General features: G+C 43.5%; 1 protein-coding gene across 2 annotated transcripts in view; it reads left to right on the plus strand.

Moving 5' to 3' along the window:
- CPA6 (carboxypeptidase A6) overlaps positions 1–12,863 on the plus strand; it is a 906,257-nt gene that overhangs the window by 767,579 nt on the left and 125,815 nt on the right. For both annotated transcript variants that reach the window (XM_085605490.1, XM_085605492.1), the window contains exon 5: positions 6,852–6,953. In XM_085605490.1, the coding sequence (XP_085461616.1) occupies positions 6,852–6,953 (102 nt within the window). The remainder of the gene's footprint in view (positions 1–6,851; positions 6,954–12,863) is intronic.

Genomic DNA, 12,863 nt, shown 5'->3' on the forward strand with positions numbered 1-12,863 from the left:
AATTAAAAGGTAAGGATAATTAAATGTTTAATAAATTCATCCTATTTAAAAATATATTACTTGTATTATATTCCACTTAAAATAAAATATCATAGTAATTAAATGTTTATTAGAAAATTAAATTAACAACAAAACATTATGTGCAATACATTCCATCAAAGTACTATTTAATAAGAAAGTAAACACTTATAAAATAACATTTATTCTAACTACCTACAAAACAAAAGAAGAACTTCTCAAATACTTATCTGACCTTATTAACTAACATTGGGCAAAATAAATATAGCTAGGGTGATACTAACCAGCCTAACTCCAACCTGACGAATACTGAGGATAGTGTATGTTCATAGGGGATTTACTATTCTCACTCCAGCCAAATTGTCATTGGGGACAATGTAAATAGTTGGTGGGTCATATTTACAATTCTAACTTCAACCTACGTCATATTGATGAAAGCGGTGGACTTTGGGTGGATCACATTTACTATTCCGATTGCAGCTCAAACAGCATAGGGGAAAATGTTGGACTTTGGGGGGAAAAGGAGTCAGAGAAGCACATGCAGGTTGTGGTCAGATTTACTATTCACACTCCAACCTAATTAACATGAGGGAACCTGTTGGACTACTTAGGTTGACTATTTACACTTCAACCTAAGCAACATTGGGGAATGTGGTGGACTTTGGGAGAGTCAAATTAATTATTACCACTCGAACATAAACAACACTGGGTAGAATCATAGAGCAATAATGAGGAAGGTACAATAGAAAACAGAAATGAGACATGAGCAGGAGCCCCAGTGATGTCATCAGTATTGCAGGGGGTGGGCCCTTCTGTAGAAAATAAATTAACAGCATTGCTTTCGGAAGTAACCAGCAACGGGGGAAGCAACTGTATTTCTACTCAGGGCAACGTTGTTGCAAGGATAAAAACTAAACAAAGTCTCACTTACTTTCAATCTTCTGTGTGTGAACAACCAGTTTTCGCAGCCAACCACTCCGTCTCGAGTCAGACATCAAACCGTTCGTGCTCGGCGTTACTTGAAAAAAAAAATTCCAAGACATGGTTAATCAATCAAGATCGAATCCTTACTTGAAGTTCCTAATGATGTAAAAGTAGAACTTGTTGAACCACAGTCATATGTTTTCTTGGCTATTGTAGTCTGTTGGTTTCTAACATCTCTTTCAGTCAGTGATTTACAGTATTGAATTTTAAAATTAAATACGCTTCTTTTTGCATCAACCTTGTTTCAAAATTGCCTCCTCTAGGATCAGGCTTAATGGCAGTTAAAACTGTCCATCTGAAGTATTTTTCTGTATGGTTCTCTTTCATGAAATAGCTGGCAAGTGGTACTGAAATTGTCTTTGTTTTAGTCCGGGATTTATGCTGGACAATCCGTTGTTTAATTTCTTGATTCATTTTTCCAATATGTATTTTCCCACATGGACAAATTATTGTATAAACCACATTTTTTGTTCTGCAATTAGCAAATTTTCTGTGTTTCCACTGGAGTTTATCTTTGATGAACACCGAACCTTCAATTGATTGGGCACAAGAAAGACAATTGCCACATTTGTGATGTCCTTGAATTGGTTTGAGATTCCATTGGGAAACCAGATCTCTTTTTTTATTTGATGGATTACTGTTTGCTCTAACCAATTGTGTGCCTATACAGGCAGGTTTCTTCAGTTCGAACAACGGAACCTCAAATCCACATTCTGAATTCTTTATTCCGTGCCAATTCTTTTTGATGATGTTTTTGAAGTTGTCAGTCTGAGGACAATATGTTGACACACATATTAGTTTCTCCACTGGCTCTCTTTTTTCCTTTGCAGGCAAAGTCTCTTTTGGCGTAAACCAGGCCCTTTTCATCGAATGTTTGAGAAGTTTCAGTGGATATCCTCTTTCTTTGAGTTCATCAAGTAAAGTTGCCGCATAGAGAAAGTAATCATCTTTCTTAGTGCAATTTCTTCTATTTCTTAAAAATTGCCTATATGGCAAATTATCATTCTAGATTCTGAGGATGATGACTTTTGTAATGCAGAGCATTAGTCATCTCTGTTGTTTTTTTGTGTAAAGTTGTTATCAAAACATTTTCTTCGATCTTAACTTCAAAGTCCAAAAACGTCATGCTCGATCTGTTTTTTTAAAAACTGAATTTTATATCTGGGGATTTGTTATTGAGCCAATCAAAAAATTAATTTAGTTGGTCCTCATTTCCATTCTATATACACCATAAGTCATCAATGTATTGTAGCCATTTTGAAATATGAGTACTCCAACTTCAATAAATGAATGTGTGAATAATTGCATAATTAAATGTGAAATAAATACACAGATCAAGGTAATGAATTAATTTGACTTGGGTCTACCAAAATAGGTGTTTTCAAACCATTGCAGCCAGACTCTTATGTTATATAGTCAAATTGAAGGGGCCTATTCTGGCTGGTAGTGATAGGGCCCAACCGCCCAGCATATAACATTTTAGAAAGTTGGCATTTTCTTGCTTTAGCCATTTGGTGCCTGTAGCCTGTCTCTGATCACATGACTAAAAGTAGCTGGCAGTTAGGCTTTGTGTATTCCTCTTAGACAGCCAGACACAGTGGGAGCTTAGATGTGACTTGATGGCAAGACGGGAGGGAAGGAGCTGGGCACAGGCTCCCTCACACCTGAATAGGTTGTGTCCTGTCCACACCCAAAGGGCAGCGTACCCCCCTGTAGTGAGTCTGACCCATGGCAGGCAGGTAGGACCTCTGTACATAGAACCGAGCCCAACGGCGGACTTTCCAATCTGCACCTCACGCTAGTTTCATTTTTCTGTAAATTGACCTGCGCACAATTACTGAGGCACCCACTGCTGTACGATGCCCCTGTTTTCCAGATCTTTATTACATAAAGCAATGGGAGGTGCATCAGGTGATGAAGTCAAGGCAGATGGGTGCTTCTCTCCCATTAATCACGTCACATTGTGCACATATAGAATTCAAGTGTCTGATGGCATGAGCGTAGAAGGGGAATCTCATTTACAGCCATCCTCACCAATTACTCATTACCAACCTGAGAAAAGAGTGGGATATGGTGGGATCCTTTCCGCCATTTGACTAGCAATGTACAAGGAAAAATTACGATTTTGTTTGTCCTGTGTGGGTTATAATGTCTTTTGTATTCATACATTTCGTTTGGTTTGTGTACGTGTTTTTTGATTAGGCTTTTATGTTAGTCGGTTTTCAGCCCTTATGAAGTTCCCACGTCTGGGAACGAAACGCGTTGGTTGAGCTGTTTTGTTGTAATAAGGAATTACATTTGAAAAAAGAATATGAATAAAGGTTTTTAAAAAACACTGTGTCTGCCTTGACTTCATCACCTGACGCACCTCCCATTGTTTTAAAGACCTCTGCACCCTTCAGAGCCATGTCTTTGAAGTTCCCCCCACTTCAAAAGGCACCACTGGGTATGAGTACTGGACCTCAACCACCACCACTTCAGTACACTTCTGGACCTAAGGATACTCTGCCAGAAAGAAGGACTGCTGGGCTGCTGAAAGACTACCACTCTCCTGGACTGCCCTCTGCTGGACTCCTGCTTTGCAGTGCTGATCTGCTGCCTGCTGTCCTCATGCTTGAGTAAGAAGGACTGGACCTACATCACTTGACCCCAGAACCCAGAGTGAGTCCAAGGGCTAGCTGGCTGGCCTCCTGATCTGAAGCCTCAACGACATAACAGGCTTCCAATTCCCACACCTGGACTCTGCCACCTGTGACTCTACCCGGCCAACTGGTGCCAGCTCTGTCCTGGACCCTTGGAAATGGGGCTAATGTGCTTGACAGCGGAACTGACACATCTCCTCGACTGAGTGGCACATCTCCTAGCAGAACCAACGCATCGCTCCTGCTGCATCTATTGGACCCATCGCAAAAGACTTGCAACAACACCACCTCCTGCATCTTGGGACAGATACATCACTTCAGAACTGCTGCTGCGCAAGGCTTTTCCCAGCTCCTTGCATCCTTCATCAACGGCAACGCTGAAACTCCACATCGCAGCTTCACCTGCTCATAGGAAATTATGCATCGCCTCTGCTGCGCCTCGCATGCCCGACATCGGACTTCACATCAGAAGCCCCATTCAACAGGTTCCTCAACGTCAGTGCAACAGGACCGCCACACAGCAGCCCCATCGCATCTCGCAACAGACACATTGTCTCTGCTATACAATGCATTTTCAATGTGGATCCGAGCAATGCTCCGCAACCTGGATTTAAGGTACTTTTCTCAGTGGACCTAATTGGGTCCCTGTAGCCGGCCTCACTCCATCGCGGTTGGCCTGAACTTGTGACTTTGTCCCGGTCCGGTGCAACCAGATAGCTCGAACATTTCTTTTTCCTTATTGGCACTATTTTTCACTATAAACTTTAAAAATCAGTATCTTCAATTCTACTAATTGGATGTTTGTTGTTTTGCTCTTGTTTTGTTTAATAAAGTCAGATCTATTTTTCAAACTTGATGTGGCATCATTTTCTGAGGTGTTTTCACAGTTTTACTGTTTGAAGTTTTGCAGAGATACTTTACACACAGCCTCTAAAGATAAACCTGACTACTCTGTGTCAAGCTACCAGAGGATGAGCACAGGTTAATTTAGGGTGTGCCTGCCTCTTACCCTGACTAGGACAGTGGCTGCTGCTTGACCAGGGCTCATACCCCAGTCAACCAGCAACCCAATTCCTAACAGTCACCAATACATATTTATACTGGATGGGTGGAGGAAGTGGGCCAGTATAATCTGGAAGCACTGCCTTAAAAGGGTTTGCTGCCTTAGTGAGTGGTGTCAGCTTAGGCCTCATAATTGGACATAACTGCGCCAGCTGGCCCGCTTGGCCACTGGCATGCTTTGCTGTTGATGACCAAATTTATCATTGCTGTAAAAAGGTCAATGTGGCAATTGCTCCTGAGAGAGCTGAAGTCAGCTGCACATGGGATGCTTGAATGAGAGATCCATGTTCCCTTTCATTCGTAAGGTATCTCTCACCTCTCTGAAGAGTAGATGCTAAAGGTTTTTCTACAGGTCCCAAGATATATGCATATTTCTCGAAGTATCTTTTTGGGTGAACTTACAAATGTTAGAGTATCGCAGCCCCTTGTCCATGTCTGTATTCCATTCTTGTCTATCTCATTCCCCTGCTCCTTATTCAATGGCTTTCCTCCCAATTCTTGTGCTTGTCACACCCCTGCAGCATAGCTTATTTTTATCACTTCTGATTCGAAGACAATGCAGAGTTGAGGGGACTATTTTTTCAGTTGTGGTTTTGCACTCCGTGCTAGTGCATTGCTTTCCTCTCTCCCTCTTTGCTCACAAAATTTCAACGGATCCCCAACCCCAGTTTCATTATTAGTTTTGTATTCTTTCATTTTATAATGTTGCGTCTGTGAGTGTCAGAAGTTACTCACTGCTGCCAGGCCATTTGATTCCTTGTCTGTTGTTTCCCATTGCTGTCTTTCCTGCACCCTCTTCTTTTTAATAATTTCTTCTTTTTTAATTTTTGAAGGTGTCACACTTCCAAGCCGCTGCTGGGCTGTTTGCTGTTGGGCCTGCGCTAATTGCGCAATCTGCGCTATCATCTTCGCCCACCTCAGGGCCACCTGCACCCTGCTTTCTCAAATAACTTTTTCCTGAAAGCCTAGTATTGGTACAAGGCTACCAGCCTATTAAGGGGCAGATTTACAAGTCCCTTGCGTCACTTTTGCGCCGCCGTTGCGTCACTTTTGTGACGCAGCGGAGGTGTAAAAGTTGCGGCCCATTTACAACGTGACGCATCTAGGGAGATGTGTCACGTTGTAAAGCCCTGCGTCACATTATACCTGCGTCAGGTGTAATGTATGCAGGGTGGGCGTTCCAATGCAAAAAAGCCTTGCAGAAGTGACAGTGAAATCTACAAGATTTCACTGTTCTACTTCTTATGACTGCTTGAAGCAGGCGTAAGGAGTGACACAGCACAATGTGGATAGGCCTGCCCCTGCATTGCTGGAGTTGCGTCGTGCTTGCGACACGACTATAGCAATGTGTGACTTTTACGTCAACAGATGCGTCAGAATTTCTGACGCATCTGTCAATCCTTGCGCCATGGTGCACCGTATTGTAAATACGGCGCATCCATAGTGGCGCAAGGGTTTCTAAGGGTGGCGCAGGCAAAGTGACGCATCTTTACAGATGCGTCACTTTCTTGTAAATCTGCCCCTACATTTTTACCAATACGGAGGATGTGCTTCCTGATTTTTTAAAATGTACCTTTCCAAAATGACTGTCAATTAAAAGTAAAAAGACGGCTATCCGGTATTTGTGTACATGCATGGCAGCAATGATTGAATGATTTTTCTTTTGGTTAAATAAAAATTATTCAAGGTTGGCTGCTGCAATTGTGCACTCACGCATGCTAGCCGTTCTCTGCTGATCTAAAAGCAAAAACAAAATACTATTCAAAATGGCAGCCGTGCCTGCATGCGCACTCAAGGACAACGGTCATCTGGAGAAAATCAAAAGGTTTCCTGTGTGAGAACTATTGGCTTTGTGAATTCTTGTTTTGTAATGAATCTTCATGATGTCTGTGATGAGATTTACTAGGTAAAAATAAAAAAAGTCACATGACATTTTTGCCTTATATATTGCGGATGGGCAACTCTAACTCGGTTAACTCCTGAAGGAATACATTGGTGTGTAAGTATGACTCATTTAAAAGGTATTCTGCACATGTACTCTGACGAAATAAATAAATACTATTGAAGACCTTCCTGCTGCATTTCTGCTCCATTTGTTTGAACACACTGTTTATAATAAATGAGTCTTTTTCTTTGTGCTTTCAGATCCAAGCCTGGATGCACCTCATGAATAAAACCCACAGAGACCTCATCTCCATGTTTTCCATTGGGAAGTCCTATGAAGGGAGGCCCTTACTTGTGCTGAAGGTATGTAAGGACAGGGCATCATTCGCATCCTCTGACGCACCATTAAGCACATTTAACTGTTGTTTTAAGTACTATACAACTGATCACAAGAGTGGAACAATTATTCACTGCCCTGCGTCCTATTTTTACCCTGGGCAACACTCCGATCCTAGACGGCGGGTATCCTCCTGCCCCTGGCAAAAGGCTCTTTCTACCCCTCAGTAAAAGGGTGCCATACCACATCTGTCAGGACCCTGATAGGGCATTTGTTTTGATTCTCTTCCTTATATTGTTTTATTCTTCCGAAGCCCTAAGGGCCTAAGACACAGATTAATGAAATTAACCCGAATTGTGGATCTAATGGCACTGTTCTGTACCCTGGCAGGTGTCTTTGTAAGCACTGACAGTCTCAGCACTACCACAAGCGTGGCCTGTGGGATTTTCTTCCATATCGTCCTCACCTACACTGCCCAAAAACAGTTTCCCTTCCCCAGGCCATTACCTGTCAAAGACTGGTATTATCAGCCTGTCAATCTTTCAGTGGCAGATGGAGATTTCTCCTCCTTTGTCTTTATTTCTCCGGCTTCCCATCTGGACACTCGTCTCCTTGTCAAATGCCAGCCACCGGAGTCACATATGTCTGCCCACTCCCATGATGCCGCCCACCAGGGTCACATATGTCTGCCCACTCCCATGATGCCGCCCACCAGGGTCACATATGTCTGCCCACTCCCATGATGCCGCCCACCGGGGTCACATATGTCTGCCCACTCCCATGATGCCGCCCACCAGGGTCACATATGTCTGCCCACTCCCATGATGCCGCCCACCAGGGTCACATATGTCTGCCCACTCCCATGATGCCGCCCACCGGGGTCACATATGTCTGCCCACTCCCATGATGCCGCCCACCAGGGTCACATATGTCTGCCCACTCCCATGATGCCGCCCACCAGGGTCACATATGTCTGCCCACTCCCATGATGCCGCCCTGACATGTCTTCTGCAGACAAGCTCCCCTCTCCTCAATCCACCATGGCCACCTCTCCCCCTAGAGTTCTAAAATAACAATATGAAATGATGAACAACCCTGTTCATTGTCTCAGTAGTTGTTGTTTATTTTTATTGGTCTTCTGAATGCATCACAATTTTGAATGTACAACATCAGCTCACAAAATGCCTCCTCTAAATTCGACATTCCTTTATTAATCCCAGTAGTTTAAGTAAGAATGTTCATGATGGTAAAGGGACCTGCAATAATGTTTCCCTATTCTTGACGAGGTTAATAAGAGGTGCCGTGCTTTTAACAATCCTGGTAATGTGGCTCCCTCCAGGATGGAGAGCAGAGTATGTTTGAATCCAACTGATGATGCTTTATTATCCAACTTTAAGCCCCTCTCTGTATGGATTCTTTGGAAGATCTCCCACTCTGTAAAATCTGGACCCTCATGTGAACCTTGTCCAGCGAGTATCCTTCACATGGCTTTCAGTGAGCTATTGGCGCCTTGGGTTCTTCGTCATAGGAAACACAGGGGCAGATTTACATGCCACTTGTGCCTCCTTGCACCGCCATTGCGTCACTTTTGTGGACGCAACGGCAGCGCTGCATCTGCTCCGTGTTTACATCGCTGCAGATGCGTCACTATTCGACAGGCTGTGTCATTTTTCGCCTGCGTGAAAATCGCCTACGCCGCCTTAGATATTTATTCATGCAAGGTAGGCGTTCCGTTGGAAACGCCTACCTTGAAAATGCCGCAATGGTATTTATTACTTTTCCTTTTAATGGCGCAGCCTTTAGCTGCGCTGCCAATGCTTCACAATCCCTACGCCTGCTAAACCCAGGCGTAGGGATGACGCATTGGCTGTACCCAACGGACCACACCAGCTGCAGTGACTTGATTGCAATCTGCAATGAAGTAACGAGGTAAATGGGCCACAGAAGGTAAGTATATGCACGTAATGTCACAATGTGTGACATTACGTGCTGATGTCACACATACAAGTGGCCACTATGCCCACTTGTATGCGTCACATCCAGGGCCAATATGTTTGAGTGCAAAGTTACTTTGTCACCTATTTACGCTCTAACACATTGGTCCCCATTCAGTATTCGATGCGTCATTTAAAACTGACGCATCGCCTCTAATTGACGCATTGCTGGAGTTCCATCGGTTTTCCTGCCAACTCCAGCAATGCACCAAAAAACCCTGCGTCATGATGCGCTGTATTGTAAATACGGCACATCCATGGTGGCGCAAGAATTTCACCCGCAGCCGCAAAAGAACTGACGCATTGCTGCTTTAACGCAGCGATACGTCACTTCTTTTAAATCTGCCCCTAACTATTTACACACGCATCTTTCCAGAGTTTGTTTTTGGGAGGGGCTGTACATCGGCTGCTGTTTCAGCTTCATGGCTGAGCACAAAGAGTTATGATTGACTTATCTTTGTCGGATGTCTTCCCCGTTAATCCTGGAGTCCCCCAGGGCTCTTCTTTAAATCCAACTATTTTTAACATCCCCCCCACCCCCCCCCCCCACCCCGCCCAATATATATCCATGCAGAAGCGAACCACTTTGTGATGCATGTTGTTGGTAATCTGCTTATCATTTGTTTAGATGCAGATCAGAGCTACACAACCTTCAAAGAATGTATTTCCACAACTACTAATTAGGTGTTTAATAACGCGCGGCACCTTAACAAGTCTGAGATACATGTCTTCTTTGGCTATAACAAGACAAGTTGGTATGAGAGCTGGTGGCCTGGTGATGTTGGGCCCACACCAAGAAGTATGGTAACAAATCTAGGTGCTGAGGGCAAGCGTACATTGTCTCCTCAGATTAATAAAACTATGTCTATTTGATTTTACCACCTTAAAATACTGAAAGCAATCTTCCCATGTTCACCTTAGGGTACTCAAAAGCTGCATTCTCTGGCCTTATGTTTTTTCTAGAAGTGACTGTTGTAACAGTCTCTAAGTGAGAGCCACAAAGGCATTCATTGCAAGCGGTAATCACTCCAAAACAACCCGATTGGGCTAATTTGTGGCCTCAAAGAAAGATGCCAACTGGTTTCTTGTAGAAAAGAGAATTATGTTTAAATCCCTCTCTGGTTCAACATGCATTGTATAAACGGGGTCCTCTCTGGCTGCAGGAGAGTTTCAGACATATTGTGGAAGCCATTCTCTGCATTTCGCTCTGAACCATAAATTTGAAACTCTCTTGTTTTAATAAATTAAGTTGTGGGGTTGAGCTTTTGTCTGCCTAACACTGGAATGCCCTCACGTGTTCCCTGAAATCTATTGCTTTTAGGAAATCTTTGATCAAGTCTGGGACTGATGTTCTTTCATCTGTAGTTGGTTCTACGGTAGGACACCCTTTTGGGCAACAGTTTGCACTTTACAAATATATTTCATTATAATATATTATATTATATCATATCATGACATATCATATCATACCAATCATATTATATTACATCATATTATATTTTGTATTATATTACATTTTTTGTGTGCGGACACTTTTTCAGAGCAGATGAACTGACCTATCTCTGTCCCACCCTGCTTCTTACACCACCCTAGGTAACTGGTCAGGGGAATATCAAGAGAGTTCCAGGACGTGGAACTGCTCTCTTGGCCCCACCCGTCCTAGAATGAGGCTTGGGTTATGGCAGCCCACCCTGCTCTGACTGCAGCCCGCCAGCCTATAAGAAGGATTAGTTGGTCCGACTGTGCTGGCTCTGCTTTCATGGGTGATGGTATTTCATGGGAAATGTTATGTGTTACTGAGGGTACAAATCATATCAACTGGAGTCACACGAGGTAGCGCAACCCGGCTTTATGTGGATTACTGCAGCTTAATGAAAACTGCCATAAGCAGTAGGTTTGAGGAAAATTGCATGATTTTCTCACGGCTAATGTATATATTTTTTCTGTAAAGTAACTGTTACACTATTTACCGATTAATAATTCTCTATAAGTAGAGATGTATTCTGGAGAGTGTGCCTCAAGGACAAATCTCATGCAAGTTATCACTTGCTTGCTTTTGTGATGTGGAGCAATCCTGACTCGTATTTAGAATCACACAAACAGCATTTTTAGCGCCACGGCAGATGTTGAAAACATCTGTGCGTCAGACATACTAAATGTAAGGTAACACGGGTTAGCACAGCCCAGCATTCTTCTGCACACACCTTGGATATATACAAATCTTGCAATCATTCTTGGCAAATATCCTTTTGTGAGACCGTAGTGGGGTTGGCTGTTCATGATCAAGAGATCTTGGATATCTCTAGTGTGATGATTATGAGGGCTGAGGTGCCTGAATCATGGCTATCGAAACTGAAGTCAAATATTAAAAATAATGCTAAAGGACCAAACTTCATCAAATTTTCTAAGTTACAGTTATACTAGGAATACTTGCTGGCCGAGTAGTCGATCAAGCAGACAACTAGTGTTTTGTGTTTTAGCAGTGAGTCCAGGACACCTGAAGTTATGTGCCATTATTGCAAGCTGGAGTGACAAGTTTAAAGTGGAAGACAGAGGTTGCCCCTGAGGTTGAATCATCCAGAAGAATGCATCTGCAGTGGGAGGAGCTAGCGCTGGTTGGCCGGAATAGGGTCAGAAGTAGACAATGGCTTGCAGTGTGAGAGGGATTCAGTGATAGGCTGCATTAAGGGTTGCCTGACACTTGTAAGTAGTGTGAGAAGCTCACATTGGTGGCAATGTGGGAAGCTGGCCCTCGTGTGCGGTGTGGACAGATAACAGTTTTCAGAAGTGGACTCTACAGACAGTAGAAGGACCTAACATTTGTGGGTTATGTGAAGAGTTTGCACCGATGGACAGTGTGAGATGGTCCCATTGATGAGTAGTGGACGGCACTAGCACTGGTAGGCATTGCAGGAACCTGACACTGGTTAGACCTGTGAGCAGCTGACGCAGGGGCATGTATCTGTCACCTACAGATCACTTGCGGAGCAGGCAAATCGGAAACGCAAAAACTCTTCACCCAAACCCCAACATGCCCCTCCCAAGAACAAAAAAAGAGTTCAGAGTGTCAAAGGCAATTACACAAATGCTGTACAAATGTCTTGCTCAACATATGTTTGGAAAGTGAGAAGATCCAAGGCATAGCAAACAGATAATGGGATCTGGACCAGTTAAAGAACAACTCGCCCCAGGGCTTTGCAGGGTGGCTATGCTGGCTGGAGTCAATGCCTTGTTGCTCACCAAATGTCCTTGGTTCTGTGTGAGGGCACTGCCTGGTCAAAGAGGACATTTTTGGCTGGTGTGTGGGTACTCATGGGACCAAGAGAACACAGTGCATCCACAGGCTTAATCCAACGTACAACGAAATAAGAAATGTTATTAAGAATTAGAAGCCAATAAAGACTTTAAAAGCTGTTAATCTAGGAAAATGTTCTAACGGTTCCAGAACCAAAGTAATCAGCCGCAGTCTGCTAATAATATCCAAGACAAAGGGTAACCAAGAGCAGCCTTTACACCCCGGCAAGGCTGCATTTGGGTTGATGGGGGCATCAGTAAGAATGGCGATATTGCATGGTGTAGTTTGCTGTCCTGGATAGAGTTTCTGCAGCTCTTTCAAACTGTTTCTTCTAGTGTCATTCTGGCCAGCGGGGCTCGTAGGTCCTCTATACTCCTTAGCCAGTCAACATCTCAAGATGTAATTCAAGCAGGTTCACTCGGTTGGCCAATGACCTTACTATTTCTGGATCATGACCCTTCACCTTTACTCTCTGTGGGCATTTCTCTTTTAGCTACCAAGGCCTACCACACTTCAAAGCCTGCTTCAGCTAGTGATGCATTTCCTTTCCTCTTTCCATTTGCAGTGTCACACTTTAAAACTCAGCTCATGTTACTACTTCACTCGGCCACTTGGAGACTTATTGTGCTCTATAGTATTTCTAACTC

This window comes from Triturus cristatus, chromosome 5_1 (assembly GCF_964204655.1).
Source record: "Triturus cristatus chromosome 5_1, aTriCri1.1, whole genome shotgun sequence".
In the NCBI taxonomy this organism is placed as follows: domain Eukaryota; kingdom Metazoa; phylum Chordata; class Amphibia; order Caudata; family Salamandridae; genus Triturus; species Triturus cristatus.